The 21,621-nt window shown below is 51.8% G+C and overlaps 1 protein-coding gene across 2 annotated transcripts in view; it reads right to left on the bottom strand.

The window, feature by feature from the left end:
- Nucleotides 1-21,621, bottom strand: part of Lrp5 (LDL receptor related protein 5) — a 104,806-nt gene that overhangs the window by 31,781 nt on the left and 51,404 nt on the right. For both annotated transcript variants that reach the window (XM_063227644.1, XM_063227645.1), the window contains exons 6-9: nucleotides 14,704-15,100; nucleotides 12,664-12,835; nucleotides 2,992-3,208; nucleotides 611-900 (exon numbers count right to left, since the gene is read on the bottom strand). In XM_063227644.1, coding sequence (XP_063083714.1) covers nucleotides 611-900; nucleotides 2,992-3,208; nucleotides 12,664-12,835; nucleotides 14,704-15,100 — 1,076 coding nt within the window. The remainder of the gene's footprint in view (nucleotides 1-610; nucleotides 901-2,991; nucleotides 3,209-12,663; nucleotides 12,836-14,703; nucleotides 15,101-21,621) is intronic.

Here is a 21,621-nt window from a genome sequence, read left to right as displayed (position 1 = left end):
CATGTCATGTTCCAATAAAACTTTATTTACAAAGTCAGGACAGCCTAGGGCCAGTTTGTCAAACTTTAGAAGATGAAGAGCTCACTTTCTCTGGATGTATCTGCACTGTTTCCATATTCACTGTGAATGCAGAAAGAGTCTGCTATGCAAATAGGAACCGGCGTGAAAGCAGGTGGGGCAAGTCTGAAGTTCATGCCAATGCGTTACACAGTATTCTGCAAAAGCCCCTGGGTGTGTCCCCTGGCTCTGTTCCTTATGATCACCCACGCCTGCTTATTAAAATGAGTGCCCTTGTCTTTTATTAGCTAGGATCATGTGACACTGAATATGATAATTTTTTTCTTTGTGGTGGTCCTGGGGCTTGAGCCCAGGGCTTCAGGCACGCTAGGCAAGAGCTCTACCGCCAAGTTATACTCCCAAGCTTTTTTGTTTTTATTTTGAGACAGACTGGCCTCAAACTTTTGATCCTTTGGCCTCAGTCTATTGAGCGGTGGGATTATAGGTATGCACCCGGAAATAAGATAGTTCTTTTTAAAAAAAGGTGGAGGGGCCACATCAAAGGCAAGGCATCCGCATAAAAGCTGCAGCCTCGCAGTGTAGTGCACAGTACCTTCAGGCTGACATCTGTCCAGTAGATGTGGTTGTTGGACACGTCAAAGTCAAGCGCGGAGGCCTCCTTGACGCCAGTGAGAGGGATGGCCACGTCATTGTTGTTGGTCTCCAGGGAGATCCTGTGGATGGCGGCCCGGCTGGTGAACACCAGGAAGGCCTCGGGGACTATGCAGGTCTTCATGTCACTCAGCAGCTCCAGGCCGATGGGGCAGCCACACTTGGTGGCATGGGGTGTGAAGAAGCACAGGTGGCTGCACCCCCCATTCCCATCAGCACAAGGGTTGGTTCCTGGGGGCAAATAAAGAGCTCTAGAGAGCTACAGCCACAAAGACAGGGACACACACTCCACAGCTATGCCTGTCACATGTCAGATGGGGACATGGCCGGGCGAGGGGATACAGGGAAAAGGGAGGGTAGAGGTGCGTGGAAGAAAGCTCTGGTCAACCAGAGCTCTCCTCCTCATGGCTGAGTGCCAGTGACAAGCACAGGGCCTTGCAATGCACCAGATCCTGAACCCAGGGTGGACCCTGTTGTAACTCACTCCATTGCCCTAGGAGAAGGAGCTACTCCCACATGTCTATTTTGTTTTGTTTTGAAGGACTGGGCATTGAACCCCGGGTTTCCCACTAACTACATCCCAGCTTTCTTTCTTTTAGTTTTCCTTTTGAGACAGGTCTCAATGAGAAACTAAGTTGCCCAGTTGGCCGTGAACTTATGATCTTCCTGCCGCAGCCTCCCAGAGTGCTGGGATTACTGGTATGCATCCCTGCACACCCAATTTCATCTCAGTTTTCCAGTAAAGAAAACTGAAGCACAGACAGGCTCTGAAGTAACGTAGTCAGGAAGTCGGGGAGCAGTTCGGTGAGAACCCAGGGGGTCCAGCCTCCTGACCTGAGCTCTGAACAGTCCAGCAAGGGTGCAGGGATGCCTCGGGCCAGTGACTGGCCAAACCGCCCCACCCAGGGTCTGGACTCCTGGCCTGCTAACAGCCTGGCCCCTGGGATTCTCCCAGACACTGCATCTCAGAGACCCCCAGATCTCAGGTTTATAGCTATGGAAATAGGATAGTTCTTTTTAACAAAAAGGTGGAGAGGCCACATCAAAGGCAAGGCATCCGCATAAAAACTCAAAGGGGTTTCTCTTCTTCTGTTTTAAAAAGCAAATGGTAAGCAGCGTGCTCACTTACTTTAGGGCTGCCTGTTTTCTCACTCTGCCATTGACATGTTGTTAAAATTAGTTTTAATTTAATGTTTACATTTTAAAAAAAGAATCCTTTTTGTCACATCTCTTAAAAAATCATGAGATTTAGAGAAAGGGGGAGGCGGCTTCTCAACTTTAAATCACAGTCCCCCAGAGACTTTCTTCTTGTCTCTCACATTCTATTTCAGGCTCTCAGAACACTCACCCACAGGCAGGCTCACCTTCCACAGTGGTAATGAGCGTGTTTTAGAAGGTGGCTGTTAAAACTAAACCTGTCCCATCCACAGCCTTGGATTCAGGAGCACAGATTGGATAAAGACCTGGCCACAGTGACAAGAAGCACAGCTGACCCTGAGGTCATCCACATCACCTCCCTTCGGTGTTCGCTTAGCTGTCCTTCCTACCTGGCCCACCCATGTGCACCCTTGTTTCCAGTTCAGGTCACTGTCTCCTATCTTAGAGCCAGGCACCTTTCTAACACACAGCTGCAGCCACCAGCCCGGTGACAGAGCCAATCAGGGGTGCCCCATTGCTAGGCTGTAACAGCTCAACTACAAGCTGGATCTTCTCTTTCATTCTCCCCTCCGACAAAGCTTTCCTGAGTGTTTGGGGAGAACTCAGCCCCATCTCTCCTATACCTGGATATAGCTCTCTCCAACTTAACCTGCGGGCCTGCACTTGGAATCCTTCTCAGAGACAAACGGTCATGTCAAGCAATGGGCTCCTAAGATGGCTTTTAGTGATCCTGGTTTTCAGACAAAAGGTATATTTCGAGGGTCCCAACCTGGTCAGAGTGGACAACAGTCACAGTCACCCTGGTGACAAGAACACGGCAGATCCAGATGAGCCCTGAGCCTGGTCACTCGCCAGGTGCATGGCCTTGCCTCCTTCTCCCTGGTGTCAATAGGAAAGACCACACAGGCTAATGGGCACTCTGACCCTTAGCCTGGGCCTGGTACACTTGGTGCTCAGCAGTGTTAATCACAATTATTACAACACTCTCAGTCCATAATCACTACCCAGTCCATGTCCAAAATGCTGCCCCTGTTCCTATCTGTCCTGGACCATGAATGTATAATCACCTTATCCTGTCCTGTCCACCTTGAGTGTGAACCTCACTGGACACTCACGCCAAGGTCTATATCTGTTATATCTTCCTTGGTTTCTCCCCAGACTCACCAATGACCTTGGCTACATTCACGGCTTTGAGCCCCATCAGGTCGGGCAGCTGATCGATGATGACATCTCGGCTGGCCTTGACCTTGTGCACCCGCTCAATGCTGCGCCGCTGCCAGTCAGTCCAGTAGATGAAGTCCCCCAGCAGTGTGAACCCAAAAATGTGTGGGAGCTTGTCTTCCAGGAGGGTCCGCCTCTTTGTCCCATCCATGTTGATCACCTGTGAGATAGGGACAAAGTCTGGGGGTTGGGGGACGGAGCTGGGCCACTGAGAGCCAGCCCTGACCTTGCCTTGGGTCTGAGCTGTCCCAAAAGAGACAGTGTTGACTCCCAGGAGCCTCTGCTTTGCCTGTACCTCGCCAGGTATGGGAAACTGCTGAGAGCTACAACCCACAGGGAAACAAGTGACATTTGCATCACAGCACGTCCTCAGCTCATGCAGCAGGACCGGGCCCACCTCAGGGGTCTTTTCACAGCCTCTCTACCTGGGTGTGGCTGCCTGGGGTACCAAGGGGTGAGCCTCAACCAGGAGGACCCTCAAGACTCATCAGTGCTTTCCAGGTACAGTGGGGGAGGCCCAGAGTCCACAACTCCAGCACAGAGCTCCAAAAGTCTGTGCAGCCACGAGACCTGGGCAAGTTCCTCCTGCTTCTCGGTGCACTAATGAACTCAGGCACAGATGAACTCCGAAGGTGCTGCCTGTTCAAAGTCCAGGCCTGCAGACCTAAGGCCTTGTCCTCTTTGTTAACTCTGAGATAGCAAAGCTAAATTGTTTACCCGAAAGGTGAATGCTGATGAAAAGCAATCAGTGCAAAAGCAGCAGAGGGACACCATCAAACATAAACTGCCTTAACAAGCTGCTGGCTACAGTCTGGATAGGCAGGGATCTGAGGGTCCTGCAGAAGCAACACGAGGCGCTCAGGCTCTCTGGACGTGATGAAACATGAGGTAATGAGAGGCACGTCTCCACAGGCCTCGGCACCAGGGTCCACTTCTGGCTCATTAGAAAAGCTACAAATGCTATTTTACAGGCAGCACAAATGCAAGGCTGGACAAACATGTGCTGAACAAAAAAGACTGGTTCTGTGTGGCTGGACAGCAGGGGCACCACTGTTTGGTCAACTGGGGAGAACTGGCAGCTCTGATGCCTCAGTTTGGGGCTCCATGGTATTCAGCATACTTGGGCTGGTCCTTGCACCCCAAGCACAGCCTCTGTTTCTCCACCTGTAACTGAGAGGAACAGACTGGCCAGTAGTAGCTAAGTTACCCAAGGAATGTAACAAAACAAAGGACAAAGGCTGGGCCACAGCCTAACTCACAACCAGAGGCTTATTAATGCTGCTCCCAAGCAGGCCAGGTGCCAACTGCAGTCGCACCTGGAGGTGGGAGCTCAGGCTGCACCAGCAGGTGGTGATGGATGGCTCAGTCCAGACTGTCTAAGGTTTTTGCCTGCATTTTGCCCCGCAACTCCTGTTTTGTTTTTTTGTTTTGTTTTGTTTTTTTTGTTTTTTTTTTTTTGGTACCAGAGATTGAACTCACAACCTCGCACTTGCCAGACAGGCGCTTAGGCTGCTAAATCCCCGGCCTCACCCCCACAACAAGGCACATAAAGATCATGCAGACATAGTACCCCAACAAAGAGAAGGCTGGGGAGGGGTCTTGCCCAGGTTAAAGCCAGGCAGTGCAAGTAGAAGACAGACAGCCAGTTAGAGGTAGGTTCTGACCAGCCTGGGGACCTGGCTCCCCTGGACTCAAGATACCAGGGCCAAGGAAGGGACCAGGGATGCACTGCATGCACATTGGGAAGAAAACAACTCCCACCAAGAAAAACAAAGGCCTCAAAGTTTAAATCTACCTGGAGATCAGTATTTGGTCTATAAGATACTTTTCTATTTCCACACTTTTTAAATTTTTAACATAAATTCCCAAATCTGTTAAACTGAACTGAGGTGAAGAGTATATTTGTCCTGGCCTCATTCAAAACAATGAAAAGAACCCTGCAGAGAACCCAGGAAGACCGAAGGTGATGGCACTGGTTGGCAGCCACTTCCTCTCTTCACCTTTGCTCCCCTGCCTTCCTTCTTGTGCCAAAACAAAGTGGGAAGAGGCTGGGCTCTCCTGCTGGGTGGGGTTGAGTCACAGTCACAGGAAGCTCAGGATGCAGCTCCGACTGGCGCAGGGCAGCCTGGGTAGGGAGAGCTTCCTGTGACTCTACAGTGACTGGGAAGTCACATCCCACCCCACTCCTTTGCACACAGATCACACAATCTCTTGACAGCCTGGAACAGTGATGGCAAAACTTTTTAGAGCTTTTCAGTGATAACAAGCAGCCCACTGTAGCAAGTGTGCCACAGGTTTGCCACCACTGGCCTAGAAGAACAGAAGGCCTGCAGGTGAGTCGTTCCTAGCTGCTTTATCCTAGAGGAACAGAGAGGATCCCATGGTAGACTTTTTGCTGTTCTGAGGATGGAACCTGGAGCCCGTGCATGCCAAGCACAAGCTCTACGACTGAGCTACACCCCTTTTTATTTTTAGTTTGAGATAGGGCCCTGCTAAATTTTTCCAGGCTGTCCTCCTGCCTCAGCCTAACTAATGTGCACCATTGCTCCTGGCTCCGGAGTAGCCTCTTAATGACAATTTTCAGCACCCCTTAGCCAGTTGCAATGCATCTGTAAAATCAGCTCTGCCACATCAGGGCTTTCCCATATCTGGAACATGAAGGGTTGGGGTGGTCCTTCATGCTGCCTCTGCACTCAAGTTAGCAGCCTCCACCTACTCTGGGGCGGGACTCTTTCAGGATCCCTGAGCCAGGCTGTGCTCCCAGCAAGTATGAGATGAGACACAGAATGTACTGTCTCCCCTTCTGGGAGGTGACAAGTCAAAGTGGAACTCAGAATAGCAGGGTCCAATCTCGGACACCGATGAGCACAGGAGCCAGGAGGGAACACGGAGTCAGAGGTTCTACAACAGGGGAGCAAACATTTTCTGCACAGGACAGAAATACTTCCAGTTTTGAGGCCGTGACAGTGGCAGGGCCACGGCAGCTGTGGACAGCACACAGAATAACGGCTGAGTTCCAGTGAAACTTTGTGGATGATATTTGGAGACTGAACTTTGAATTTCATATAACTTTTTTTTTTTTTGTACCAGGGATCAAACTCACTACCACACGTTTGCCAGGCGGGCACTGTGCTGTGCCGCAGACCTATATCCCCGGCCCTTCCATAACTTTCTATAGGTCACAAAATCCATTAAAAATGACAACCACTCTCAGCTTGAATGTGGTTTTAAAACAGGCAGCAGGCTGGGTGTGTCTATGGGTTGGGCTTGCTGGCCCCTGCCCCAGGAGCTCCAATGCTCTGGTTTTTCAGAAAAGGAAATTAAACCCCAGAGGCTACATCTGGAGACAGCTAGATGCCCCGGTGCCAGGGCCAGCCTGCCTCCCACAGCCTTCTGCTCTGCCTCTCCCCAAGTGGACCTCTGCCTTCCCAACCAGTATATCCAGAGCTGGCAGACCAGCAGCCAGGAGATGGGAAGGAAGGGTGGGCAAACCCCAGAGAAGCCAGCTCTTGACTGCCTACAAGTTGGACTATCCAACACTGGGCACCAGGCAGTCACCAGATGTGCCAGTTCCTGACAGTGATCCTCAATTTCCTGTGAAGAGGCTGTGCAGAACTCCAAGCCCAAGTCCAGTTCTCTGGCAGCACATGTTTAAAGGGAAGAGAGTCCTGCTCCTGAGGAAACGGTGATCATGGTCAGACACAAACCCTGAATGAAATCCAGCACAGTGGCTGGGCAGGGCAGTACATGGCACTGTGGGAGGCTAAGGTGGGAAGATCATAGCCTAAGCCTGGTCTGAGCAACTTAGCAACCTCTGTCAAAAATAAACAAAAAAGGAAATGATTGGGGCTGGAGCTCAGTACAAAGGCCCTGGGTTCAAGCTGCAGAAGGAGAGGAGAGGAGAGGAGATGGGAGGAGTATGGTGACTGTGTCATATAAAGAGAAAGATTCTGCATACCCAGCTCTGCAGCCTGAATCACTAATTAGTGAACAGCCAGCTCACTGATTTCTCCTTCAGCCCTCTCTGGTCACTAGGCACCCCGATGAGTGTTTATTATGGCTATGCCCTATGTCACCTCCTCAAAAAAATATCAGGGCAGGGACAAATCCCTAGTAAGAAGCAGATAGGGCCACCAAGGGAGCATGAGTGGGAATAACATCACTCCTGACACAGAACTGTCCTATGTGCCCTTCAGGGGACAGCACAAAGCCAACTCAAGGTGGGTCTCAGACCTTTGCTTTGAGACAAGGTCTATCCACAGATAGGTGGAACGGCAATACCTCTACTGGGCAAAGTGAACACACAAGCCTGGATAGATAGAGGCTATGGAAAGGAAGACCCTCACCAAGTGGCCATGCATGGTCTCCATACAGAAGCTCACAGTGCATGGCTGGAGATGAACCAAGCTTCCTGGGGAAGGGCCAGGGAGCAGCTGAGAATCAGCAAGGTGTTCTGGACAAGAGGAATGGATTGGAGAGACCCCAGAGGGGCTGTCAGGGGTCTGATATCCACTGAAAAGCACATTTAGAGAGAGAAGAACAGGATCCATGTGTCATCAACCAGGGACTCCTGAAGGGGACAAAAGACCATGGTTACTTTTACAAAGGAAGCTGCATCAGGTAGCACATGACTAAGCCCATAGCAGGTCATAACAGAAGCCTCCAGCTGGCTCTGGAAGCCCCGCGGGCAGGGAGACAGGAGTGTGGGAGGCAGAGTCCAAGTCACACACTGGAGGGTCCCTGAATGGGCTAAAATGGCTAAGGGCATCATGTGGCAGGAAATTCCAATCCCAAAGGCTCCAGACTTGGGAAGAAGGTTGAGGAGGCAACGCACTGGCAAAGCCAGTGTCAGGCTGGAATTCCTAGCCCAAGAGGCCAGAAGCAGCCACTCCAGGGAACCAGAGCAAACATGCGGAGCCCCCATGCGGCCCTAGCCCATGCCCATCCAGACAAGGCAGGTCCTGAACATAACTACAACCTGCACAAAGGACCTGGATGGCCCCAGCAGCAGACCCGATGGCTCCCACAAGGAGGCAGTGAGGCCTCAGTGGCCTCAGCCCTTACCCTGTGAATCTCAGCCATCGCCAATGATGACAGCTAGCTGATCACCAGGTAGGGCGGCCACTACCATGTGCGTAAACTGTGCTGATCCCTCAAATCTGATTTTCAGGATAGCAGTCACATAAAAGGCCGGCAGGAGGCTGCCTGGATCTACTCACACCCTCTACTCAGTCAACCTGATCAGCACACTAATGCCATCCAGATGGAACCCAATTCATCAGCTTGACACTTTGCGACCTATGTCCTTCTTCCAGTTCATTGAAAGATCAGCCATGCTGTCTGTAAAGCATGGCTTTCCATCCTTGGGGACGAAAGTTGGGACACCTGGTACCCTGGTGCCTCTTTAGAGGCACAGCCAGTTTATCCCTGTGAACAGTGCCTTTCATTCAGCACCTGCACTCTGCCTTCGATGCCAGGACAGTCACACAGCTGTGCTGAAAGGAACCCTTCCTCTCTCTCAAAGTCCAGGGACAACATATGCCTCAGGCTGGTGCTGGGTTTACTAAAATGTGGCTTGGCCATGTCATTCTTTTCTGACATAACCTCTCAGAAATGTCACCATGGTTCAAAGCCTGCCCCGTCTCTTTCCTGACCTCACACCCTTCCCGATCATCTCTCCCATCTGGAGAGTCTAATGACATTCCCAGAAGGGTAAGCATGTGTCCTGGCCCCTCAGGCGCCCTGAACAGTTCTGAGACCCCCCAGCCAGCAGCAGCCACTGTGCCTTGGGAGCAGCATACTGCAACAGTCTATGTAAGAGGCAGCCAAAGGGCACCTGGCAGGAGCATCTATCAGGAGTGTTTATGAAGGCCTGGAACACACCTGCCGCACATTAAATGTTCAGGAGCTGTTTACTGCCTGACTAGTGGCAAGTCCACAGCTCCTGCCTGAAAGGTGGGTGTCCACGGCACAAATCTGTGGGCGAATTCCCAAAGCGTGGACAGTAGTGTGGACCTTGGGTGTCTCTCCACTTAGAGACACCATAAAGTTTGTTCCAGGATCTGGGCTGGACCCTAGAAAGAGCCACAACCCTAGGGCACCTGCCAACATACCCAGGTTTGGCTCCTGCTCTCAGGAAAGGAAGGCAGTTGTATTGAGTTCCAGCAGAAAACAAGGAACATATGGTCTCCACATTCATGTCACATGGACAGCTTCCCTGGGGCCAGTGAGTGTCCAGCAAGAGCTCTCAGTTCAGTCAATGGCTCCGAGCCCCTAGCCTGGGTCAGCATTCCCAAAGTACAACCCAGCGTCATGGCAGGGAAAGACAAGGACCTTCAGGTGTGCACTGGGAATGTTTCTGTGGCTGACGCTCCTCTCTGAACCACGCTGAGCCACAGTGCAGGCTCCGAAGGGGAGGCCCACGGGGAGTGCGCTCCGGCCCCTACCCCAACCCTCATGCCTCCCTGCTCCTTTTGTGTGCCTGGCAGTAAGTTAGGTCAAGCGCTTCCAGCACAACGTCCCGAGTGAGCTGCGCCAGCACTGCCCATGGCCACTCTGCAGGGAGACCTGGGTCCACCACTCACTCCTTGTTCCCCACCCTTCCATGACCCAAAGTCAGCATTTTCAGCTCCTCTGGTGGCTAATGAAACTCTACTGTCCCCTGACTTTTCCTGCCTCCCCTGTTCAGGGAATCTCTCACCTGTCTACTTGCTCATGGGAGGGTGTCATCCCTGCCTCTTCTTCTCTCCCCCAACTTCTGTCCATTACCACCACAGTGGCCCAAATCACCATCTACAGGGCATTGTTGATATATGGACTCCTCCTTCTAAGACCGGGAAATCAAAAGATCACGCTCATGACACTGTGACAGTAAAGACACCAGTCAAGTAATGACTTTCAGGGATGCCCCTTTTCCATGACATCTTTGATTCTTCCAGGATGCATTTCTCTTCATATTTTCTGACTTCACCAACCCTTCTGACATCTCTAACTCCCCAACCACAGCATCAAGAACCTGGGCTTCAGGACTAGGGGCACAGTTCAGTGGCACAGTGCTTGCCTAACATGTGCAAGAGCCCAAGTTCCATCCCCAGCATGCAAGAGGAGGAACAGAAGCGGGAGAGGGAGGAAGAGGAAACAACAAGAAAAAATTCCGGACTTCTTTCTTGAAGATAGTGTCCACTGCCCTAGGCCTTCTGTCCCGCTCCACTCAGGACTTCCAGATGTGGGCTGATTTTAAGATCAACCCACATGTCTATGTATCTATCCAATATGAGCTAAATGTTCCTGTTTTGAGCTGTAATCTGTCATCTGAAATGTGGGACATGATTGAGGCCCTGCCCCTGACCTTGGGAAGCTATGTGGGAAGGGTTTTAGGAGAAGGCTGGGCTTAATGGATTCTAACCTAGAGTCCCTGCATAGATCACTTTCCCCGCACCTCAGTTTTTCCTCTGCAAATCCAAACTATAAAGCATTTCTCAAAATTCTGCTATGGGACAAACTCATGACAAGACCGCTGATATCATTAGCCATAGGGAAACACAAATCCAACCATGTGGGCACCACTACGATGATTAGTATAAAAATAAAACTTAAAAAAAAAAAAAAAACAGAAAAGAACAAGGGTTGGCACTGAGGTAGAACTCAGAACAAATCCTCGTACCCTGCCGAGGGGATGTTAATGGTACAGCTGCTGAGGAAAATGCTTTCATGGGTCCTCAGTCAGTCTAGCGTGAAATGACCATAGGATCCCGCAATTCCGCATTTAAACAGGCACTTATACGCAAACATTCATAGCAGCATCACTCCTAGAAAAAGGCAGAAACAAAACAAAGGTCTGTCACCTGATGAACAGATGAAGAAAGCACGGAATAGTATCCAGCCACAGAAAGAAAGGAGGTATGGATGTGTGTGTGAGGCACCGTGAGCCTTGGGAATGTTATGCAACCAAAGAAGCCAGACACAAAAAGCCATAGACGCAGGATTCCAATCACAGGAAACGTCCAGAAAAGACGAATCCAGAGACAGGAAGTGGATTCATGGCTGCCAGAGGCCAAGGGGCTGGGGGAGGACAGGAGTGACTGAGAACAGGCACAGTGCTTCCTTCCGGGGTGAGGAGAGGGCTCAGAAAAGAGAGCGCAGAGAAAGCTGCGCAGCCCTGTGGAAGCACGCCATGCCACCTCGCTGTGGGAGCAGGTGAGCACCCGTGATGGGTCCTGCAGGGTCTCTGGCCGCACCCATCCCTCACAGGCTCCTGGGCAGCAGGCACATGAAGCCAAAGCATCCTCGGCTGCCTCCGAAGTCACGTCCACCTTGTGGCTCACAGGCCCAGGAGACCAGGGGACAGCTGTCTCCGAAATCCTGTTAGCAACAAAATCTTTTGTCTTTTTTTTGAGGCAGGGTCTCACTAAATTGCCCAGGCTGGCCTTGAACTTGAGACCCTTCTGCCTCAGCTTTCCTAGCAGCTGTAGTAGATTATAGCTCCCTAATAGACTATAGATATGTGCTACCAAGTCCTGCACAAAATCCCTCTTTGTTAAACAGCAGGAAAGATCATTTATAAGGAGTGCCACCAGGAAATGGCTACAGTCACAGCCCCTTGGGTTTTCATGTCTTTGGGGACAAGAACCCCGAAGTCCAACATTCTTGTCTGTAAGGGCGTCAAAGCTCCTCCCACCGAGAAGCAGGGTCTGAAACCCTGCAACAGACACATTGCCCACACCTTCCCCTGCAAGCTGCCTGGCTCAGAAGTCTCCTTCAGAAGCCAGAAGAGGGGGACCCAGTGACAGCCCCCATGATGACATCACCAGGGGCTGATATGAACACACTCGTGCTCTGGGATTATCTGGAAGTTACTAGAAACAGAGGGAGGGATCCACCCAGAGGAAGGGAACCAACAGCAGGCACACACCTGGGACAAAAGCAAGTAGAACTGCCGTGTCACTGTCACTGGTTGCACCTCAAAAAACCCACAACGCCTGCAGAAGAGGCTCCATGGTGAGCAAAAAGCAAGTTGCCAAAGAACCCATATAGGATGACGCCAATGAAACCATACAAACCACACGGAACAAGATTACATGCTGCTCAGGCGGGGGGAACACCCATGTCATCTATAAAACCCCAGCCTGCCTTTTACCACTTGGGAGGGAATCACTGAATTCAGCACAGTGGTGGCCTCTGGCTCTAACAACCAGTTTTATGTCTTACGCAGCAGGCTGGCTATGTGAGGATCTGTCACTAGCTTTGTTCTGATAATTCTGTGTGTGTATAGTAAATGTGTTTTGGTTTTTTTCTCTTGTGCCGGGACTGAACTCATGACCTTGCCTGCGACCTTGCACTTAGCAGGCAGGTACTTGTGCCACTGAGCAAAATCCCAGGCCGGGTAACTCTGTTTTGAAACGGGTTAAGCAGCAAAGGTACGAGGGGGGCGGGGCTCCACCCCCTTCCCATGATGACATCAGGGCAGTAGTGCAAGGCCATCAACTGACACAGACCTTCTCAAGGCCTCTCCGTGCATCAGAAAGTAGGCTGGGGCTCGGCCCAGTGGCTGCATGAAGCACCCCAACTTCACGGTTTCCCCCTCCATCCTTGCAGCTTCCCAGTAGCAGGACTCACCTCAATTTTGTCCGTCTTGGCATCTCCCCAGTACAGCTTGCCCTCCTGCAGGTCCAGGGCCAAGCCGTTGGGCCACCCGAGAGAGGTATTCACCAGGACATGCCGCTCCCGCCCGTCTAGGTTGGCACACTCGATTTTGGGGTTCTCCCCCCAGTCTGTCCAGTACATTAGGCTGCAGAAGAAGTAAGTGCCCGTGACAGCATCTGTCTCACCTCTGTCACCTCCCTGGTTCCAAGCATGACCCCTCCCCCAGCCCACTCATCACACGTGAGGGCTCAGGAATGGCTGGTAGGCTAAGCCAGAAGAGCCATGGCTGGTGTGTGTGCCCTGCACTCCACGGAAATCGTGGTGGCTCCAGGTGACACCACAGGTACTCTTGGACTTGCAGGGGCCTTGGGCTCATCTCCTGGCCCACAGGCTGACAGGAGACCACCTGCCAAGGGTCTGGGGCAGCTTTTACTGCACCAGGGAGCTAGCTACCAGATGGGGGCCAAATGGAATCTTCTTCAACACAGAAGGGGCTCCTGTGTGCCAAAGACCATGGATCACCTGTGGCCTGGGGAGGGCAGCTATGTCCTGAGTGGCAGCAGGGGATGGTGGTTTCAGTACAGGGATAATCGGTCCAAGCTGAGCCTTGGCTGCTGCTGCATTTGATTGGTCCCTTGGCACCCTTCCTTCTCGGCCACTTTCCCAGATCCCACGATCTTCCACACCTGACTGCCAAACCTACATAGCTAGGGATCCTAAGACTCCAAGCGAAGGCTGGGAAGGACCCAGTCCATTTCTCAGATGAGGACACTGACATCCATGGGACTGTGGCTTGACCAAGTATATAGGTGGCAAAGCCTCCTGACCTCAGGGCCACATCCTCTCCACCTGAGCTGACTACCAGGCTCTCTTCCCTCTCAGTCCCAAAGCCCTAAGGGGCCCTAGGCCTTATCCTATTCATCCTCCTTGGGTGACAATTCTATCTTTAGCCACCAACATGGAGCTGCTGTGCTCACCTACTGCTGTGCCTCAAAGTCACAGGAGGCTGCTGAAGCACCAACCCTTTTTTGCCCAGCCCTCCATTCTGACTGCTACAGCCTGCATCCAGGGTATAACCTGTCTGACCTGCTCGGCCTCTACACTTGAGCCCTATGGTAGGAAAAACTCCATAGCCAGACAAGCTTGAACTGGCAGCCATCACCCATAGGCACCAGAAGGAAAGTCATTTTGGCTTTAGAACCTCGGCCCCAGGCCATGAAAAAAGAACACCACTCTCAGTGCCAAGAGGTGTTCCATAGATGGCAGCCACCACTACTATCCTTCAGCCACCTCAGTGCATGTCAGGACACAGACCACATCCCGCACCAAAGACAGGCAGCGTCCCCGGCACCCCAGCCCAAGCCCACCTCCTCTTTCAGGGTCTACCCGTTAAGTGTTTCAATTAGGAGCTCTCAGACAGGCACTTAGCCCCTATTCTCTGAGCTTCTGGGGTCTCTGTAGGCCCCCTCACTCATGGGCAAGCTCTCTGTTCACATACTCTTAAGATGGAAAGTTGGAACCTGAATGCTGGGTCCAGTCCTCAGTCTGCTGCCTCAGCTGTGTGACCTAGGGAAAGTCCCTTACCTCTCTGAGCTTCAGTATACAACTGTGCCTATCCCACTAAGAAGATAAAAAGTCACTATGTATTTGGAAGAGGCTGGGCTATGGTAGGCACCACAAAACCACCAGGCCCACTGTCACTGTGTCACAGAAGTCACCCAGGTAGACTGATGCAATATAGGATGAGCAAATGAACACTGAGGGAGGCGGTGACTCATTTCAGTCTCTGGGGTTTTCTATGTACTGCCCACAGCTTGTGTTGGTTTCTCAGTCTGCCCGAGGACCAGCAGCAGCAGCAGCACTGGCTTAACAAATGCAAGTTCTCAACTGGCTGAACTCAGGGCTGCACACCTCTGCCATTAATGAGCCTCCCCTGGGATCTGGATGCCAGGGAAACTCCAAGGCAGCATATTTGAGTGACCCTGGAACCCAGGTGGCCCTGTCCAGCCTTACCCCATCACAGGGTGCAGCACAATAGCCCGGGGCTCGTCCAGGTCCTCGGACACCAGGATCTTGCGGGAGGTTCCATTGAGCCGCGTCACCTCGATGCGGTCAGTTCCTGTGTCGGTCCAGTAGAGGTTGCGGGCCACCCAGTCCACGGCGATGCCATCGGGGTCATTGATCTCAGTGTTCACCAGCGTCTGTGCCCCCGACCCATCCAGCCGTGCCCTGCGGATGGCCCGCACCTCATCGTCTGTCCAGTAGACATGGCCCTCTAGTGGATCATAGTCAATAGCTATGGCGTGCCGGATGTCATCCACCTGGAGCACGATGTCCGTGAAGTCTGGCGTGTCCAGAGAGATCCGCCGCAGGTCCGTGCGTCGGGCCAGCAGCAGCACCTCCTCAGCTCCTGGGGAGACACACGAGACTGGGACTGAGGACAACGCAGCAGAGGAGGCTCCCAGCCAGGTGCCTGGGTCTCTTGGTACAACAGGTGACACGCACCAAACTCTTCCTGTGGTCTCTTGTTCATTTTCCTGAGAGCTCAGTGAGGCTGGCACCATTTACTTATTATTGGTGGCTTCAATCAACTTTGAGAGCTGCCTCATTCAGCTCCCTTATCCCCTGCAAATTCTCTGCCGGTCACAAGTCAGCCTCAGCCCAAAGCACAAGTCCTGCTGGGATGTAGGGGGCCAGACCCTATGTGTCAGCCCCACTCCTCAAAGTCCCCATAGGTTCCCACCTTATAGCTGCTCTGCAGCCTGGCTCCCAAGTAGGACAAGCACAGCCCATCCAGCAAATTAAACTCTTTATCCTCCCAAGGCATGAATGGTGCACTGATCGGGAGAGAACCCTGGCTCTGAGAGACCAGTGGGGCACTTTCAGCTGTATCAAACACTTACACAGAGTTTAGGGCCCACTCAACACACAAGGCGGCCAAGGCAGAGACAACTAATATCCCTGGTATCAGATGTGTTTCGATCTGAGCCAGGACTCGACCCAAGGACTCTGAGGCAATGGTCATGATTCAGCAGGTACTCTGTGGACTCTGCACAGTGGGGCCTTGATAACCCTGGGGACTTGGATCTGGGGACTAAATAGGACCCTGCAGGTAGGGAATCCAGGAGGGACAGTCAAGGCTCCGTCCACACACTACCAATAAAATTTTAGAACCACACCATGACATCCCCACCCCACCCCACCCCAGGCCACCTGGATTTTCACTCTACTTTAGAGCCAAGCCCAAGGAGCCAGGCAACTTTGATACTGAGATTCTTGTAATGTAAGTGGATGGGGCTCAGGGGAACACTTAGGCAGGTGAGCAAGGGGAGAGCCCAGGCCACCCAGCATGGGGCACTAGCTGGGCACAGGAGGAGGCTGGGAGGAGTCTGGTCTCAAGCAAAAGCCCGCTCCTCTACCTGAGCGCAGGATCTGCCAGCCCTAAGATCTGTGTGCTGCATCCTTGAAGTCATTTCTGCTGTAGGTGCCTGTGCCTGGCCTAATGCACCAGAGCAGCTTAAGAACACACACCAGCAAGGAGAGCAAAATCCAGAGACATCAGCTGTGTTATGATTCATATCTAGATGTGCCCCCACTGCCTCACGGGGTCATAGGTGGGACTTTGGGGAGTGTCCCAAAAGTAAAGTACGGAATGCTGGGATTGAGGATGGGATGCTGGGACTGATTCAGAGTGCAATGCTAGCATTAGGGATGTGAGTGCTACCTGCCCCACTGTCATGCCACCCTGCCTTAGAGACAGCCGATTATGAAGTGAAGCCTCTACAGTCTCAGCTCAATTTTGATTTTATTTTGTTTTATGTATTTTTGAGACAGGGTCTTGCTATGCATTTCAGGTTGGCCTTGGGCTCACTTTGCAACCCAAGCTGGTCTTAAATTTACAACAATTCGCCTCAGTATGATTTCAGTTTATGAATTGAAGCCTCACAAACTATGAGCCAAAATAAACCTTTCCTCCTTTAACTTTGGGCGTCAGGTAGTTTGTCTCAGCAATGAGAAAAGTAATCAAGACAAGCTGGACCCATCATCCTGCATCTCTGGTCCAGTGATTAGCAAATCTCCAGACCCTCTCAGGAGCCTCCCACTCACTCCAGCTGCAGGGGCTGCTCAGATCGCTGCAGCTGGACCTGAGTGGTACAAGAGCCTCTTCTGAGCCCTGTGCGTTCCCCACAAACTCCCAATCCTTAGGGCTTAAGGTAAAAACACCATAAAAGCCAAGGCTGAGACTCACCTTGTCTACAGCAGCTCCCACACAGCACGTGAACACTGCTAACCCTGTCCCAGGCCCCCTCCACAGAGATTTATCAAAACCCCCAGCAGCAGACGCACATTGAGCCTCATGGAGCCTTGTGCATTCTTGAGGACTCCAGTATGGTCCCCTCCACCCCCAGGATCAGGACTTGGTCCTGTCCTATACAACTGAATCACCGTCCACTTGCTTATTCCTGCCCAGTCTGGTCTTAAAGAACCCACAGAACCAAGATCAGGGCCAGAGACGACAGTCAGCAATCTGGGGTCATTTGCCTCCAGTCACAAAGCAGAAGCAGAAGGTCCACCCTCACACCTTGGTCCCAGACCCACTTCCCAGACTCCCTGGTGCCTGGCCAAGCTGAAGCCTTCCACAGGAGCTAGAACCTGAGTGAAGGTTCTTCCAAGGATCTAGTAATACCCTGCTCTTAGAGCAAGTGCAGGGCGGCTCCTGATGCCTACTGCAAACCCAAATTCCCAATCTGATTCTTCCACTAGAGGGCGCATATGTAACAGCTTCTTGAACTCAGGACTGGGGAAACCAAGGCAGTCAGGCAGGGCCAGTGAGACACACACACCACTCCGAAGATACCCCCAGTGCCCAACTACAATGGAGCCTACCGAGATGCAAATTTGATTTAGTGAGAGGTGAACCTGTAAGTTCTGACTTGGTATCTGCTGGTCAGGGAAGCGACTTCTGAATTTCAACAAAATCTATTCCCTGGGCTTCATTCCCAAAATGCTGTGTCGACATCTGACTTGTCCTTCAAGGCCAGGTCACAGGCCATTTCCTACTCTTCTGGGAAGTTAGTCCTGTCACCTCTACCCCAGTGGACAGGCTGATCCCGCCCCTTCTAGCTGGCCCCCTGCCAGTGTGCCACCCCTACAGACTCCTGGGATCCTGGCATGTGCCCCAGAGTGGGCGCCAAGCTTGCCTGCTCAGAGGCATCTCTACATCCCAGAATAAGCAGGCAGAAGGAGGACGGAAACCTGGCCTGTTGCCACCGCGTGACCTTGGGCAGGGTCCTGGTCCTCTCTGAGCTTATTTCCTCATCTACAGTGAAGACTCACCTAGACGCAATACAGCTGAGTCCCTGTCTAGCTCTGACATCAAGGGCACCATACACCAAACGTCACATCAGGTTCCAGCTTAATCAGTCAATGTGACAGGAAGAGAAGTACTCAAGGGTACCCAGGGCCCAGCTAGGAAGGTCCCTGACCAAAAGGGTGCCTGCAAGATTTCCCAAGAGGCTGTCAGGCTCTGAGCCAAGGACAGGGTTTCAGTGTCAGTAGAAGGTCTCATCATGACTCCACAGGAGACTGCTCCCTGATGGAGACTCATCACCTAAAATGACAGCACAAGTGGGAAAATAAGGTCCCTTGAACACTGCTCCATCCGGGCAGGATGCATGTTTCTTACTTGCTGCCTGGCTGGCTCAATCACCAATACTTCTGCAGGTGGCTATCTTAGGCCAAGCCACAGACCGATGGCTCTTTGATGACAAAGTCTGAGCAGCAGCCCTGATTGTGGGCCTGCAGGGATGGGGTGGGAATGGTGGAGGCAGGAGACAGTGCTTGCAATGGAGAGGAGAGGCTGGCCCTCTCCATGGGACTGGCTTCAAAGCCTAGATAGGAGTTTGTTTAAACACCATGGAATTAAACTGTTTAGAATCTCACAGTTTGGCCAAATGGTTTTCTTTGGGGTTGTTTCAACAAATAGCCTGTCCCATGGCCTCACAGCGTTGCCAAAGAAAGTAAGGTTTCCCTGCTGGCCCCAGCAGTCCCTGCAGTCTCCTGGGGTAGCTCCTGGATCTCTCCTCCCTCCTGCATGCACAGGGGACCAACAGCAGCACCCTGCTGCAATGCCAGGAACAGAGCACAGAGTACAGGCTAGGCTGAGGCACAGCCTCCCCAAGGAGCATCTTTCCAACACATAAGGACTGTCCTGAGAGAGGGATGGTCCAACGTCACAGACACATCCGGCTCCACACTGTCCCTCCATGCCACCCTCTGTCCCAGCCATGCTGTTTTCAACTCCGATCATGCAGATACGGTGGAACATCGGGGAGGCTCCCGAGGGGTGTTAGCCAAAGCTGGGTGGCTTTTAACTACAGGAATTCACTCCCTCACAGTTCTGCAGCCCAGAAGTGAAGGGTCAAGTATGGCAGGGGTGAGCTCTCTCTAAAGGGACTGGGGAGGATCCTTTCCGCCTTTTCCGCTCCTGGTGTTGCTGGAAATACTTGGCATCTCTCAGCTTGTGGTTGCATTACTCCACCTCTGCTCTGGCTTCACAAAGCCCCTCCCTTGTGTGTCTCCCATAAACAGCCCACACCGCAGTGCTGCAGTACACCTCAGGTCTACCTTTTCACATCTGCAAACCTCAATTCCTGATTGGGAATTCAGCAGATGTTTTTGAGGAGCACAATTCCACCAGCAACCGGCTGGCAGGGTGAGGACGTAAGGAAAGCGTGGATAGAACGACCAGGGACAATTTACCAGGCTGGTGCAGGGCAGGAACTCCAAGCATAGAGACCAGTGATGCTCAGAGTCAGTCTGCAGCTAGGCAGGCAGGAATGGGGCCCTAATGAGGTGCCAGTCTGATCTGGGCCTGGAGGCTAGGGTACAGTTCCATGAGCTACTACTCTTGGCTGAGGACAGACCATGTGCAGGATGCCAGAGCAGTTCTATTTTTTTTTTTTTTTTTCTTTTTATCGGTACCGGGGATCGAACTCATGACCGCCTGCTTGCAAGGCAGGTGCTTATGCCGCTGAGCTAAATCCCCAGCCCCCTGCCAGAGCATTCTGTCCCCAAGCTCCACGCAATGAACATGCCACATACACAGCAAGACTCCACCACTAAATAAAAGCCCAATAGAGGATGTTCTCCAAGCCCATATGAGCGATCCTGCCTTCTAGTCCTTGAACTGGACCAGCAAACATTTCCTATAAAGGGCCAGAGTGTAAATACTTTTGGTGCAGGAGGCCATGACAGTCTCTGTGGAGACCGCCACATAGCAATCAAGAAGCTGGTCGCAGACAACACATAAACAAGTGCACAAGGCTAGGTACAAACAAAACTTGATGTACAGACACTGCCATGTGAGCTTCGTATCATTTTCATGTAGCACAAAACATTCTTCTTCTGGTTTTCTTCTGTACTGTGTGAAAAGGTAAACACCATCCTGAGTTCTTGGGCTATACAAAACCAGGCGGTGCACCCGGGGCCCATGGGCTGCAGAGCGTGAACCACTGTACAAGAAGGACAGACTCTTATGTACTACAAAGTAAATTATAGCAATAAGGGGATGGCAGGAAAGAGCAGCGCAGGGAACTTGCAGTACTTGCCACTCGGTTTTTCCTGGAAATCTAAAAAGGTTTACTGTCTTATTAGTTTTCAAAAAAATTGAAGATACACTATGAAAAAAAAACTCCACTACATTCCAGTAATAAATAGGCAAAGATCATAAACAAATTAACAGAAGCAAAAATGCAGACAATAAACATGAAAAACAGGTAATATGCAGGTAGAGTGAGCAGCCCCATGGTCACTACACAGGTGGGCAGCTTCGAGTCACAAGGCAGGGACAGCTCTGCTTCCCCAAGCACTGTAACTTAGCGCCAGCTGCATGGACACGGGGACCTTCTGGCTATGTCACTTCACCTCTGAGGGCACAGGCTGAGGAAGAGCTGAAAGCCACACAGGTCCACACACAGTCACCACGGGTCAGGACAAAAGCATAAACCATGGCCAAAGAAAAGAACTTGTGAACAGTGTAGCTGCCCCACAAAACACAGAAAGCAAGCAGGCAGGCAGGCAGGGAAGGAAGGAAGGAAGGAGAGAGAGAAGCGAAGGAGGAAAGAAAAGAGAAAAGGAGAAAAAAGGGAGAGAGCGAGAAAGGAAAAGGGGGAAAAGGAGAAGAGGAAAAAGCGGGGAAGGGAAGGAAGCGAAGAGAAAAGGAAAAGTTCATTTAAATAAACAAGGGCACTCAGGCTCCCTGTCACTACACAGGCACAGCACACCAAGCTCCAGAGAAGAGTTCACGTCACAGAAAATGCTTGCAACGGTAAGTGGGGAAGCACCCGACACCAAACAGCACACAGGTTCACATCATGGGAGCGAACCACACACAAGCAGATTTGAACATACAGATTAGAAATGAGAACAAACAATGTGTCAAGAGCAGCCACCTGGTGGCGGACCTATGGGTCATTTCATTTTCCTCCTTACTTTTGCCTTTCTACAGTAAACATAATTTTACTTTGCAATACAAAAACAACAAGGCTTTCAAACTCGGGTGACAGAACTCTCTAGGCAGGCATGCGGGTCAGCGTTTGCCTCCTGGGAAAGGACCTGCCCACTCTGCTCGTGGCACTGGGCTGGAGTTGGGGCTGGGCAGGCTATGTGGCTTCCAGGCTCTGAGCGTGAGGGACGGAAGATCACGAGGAAGAGAAGGACAAGCCAACAACCCACTTGTAGTCCCAGAACCAAGCTTGGCAGCTTCTGCAGCCGCTGCTCAAGTCCAGGAGGAGATTCTCCGACATGCCATTGGACGCACAGGAAGGGTAAGGCCACCATGGGTAAACTCTCTCCATGCCCCAATGTGGTAAAAGGGTTTTTTCACAACAAGCAAAACAACATATCCAAGGGTGTATCCTGACTAGGAAC

The sequence above is a fragment of the Cavia porcellus genome, unplaced genomic scaffold (assembly GCF_034190915.1).
Source record: "Cavia porcellus strain 051 isolate PalLab524CR breed Dunkin Hartley unplaced genomic scaffold, mCavPor4.1 scaffold_17, whole genome shotgun sequence".
Lineage (NCBI taxonomy): Eukaryota > Metazoa > Chordata > Mammalia > Rodentia > Caviidae > Cavia > Cavia porcellus.
The sequence above is the reverse complement of the archived record's forward strand: the minus strand, read 5'-3'. Positions and strand labels throughout refer to the sequence as shown.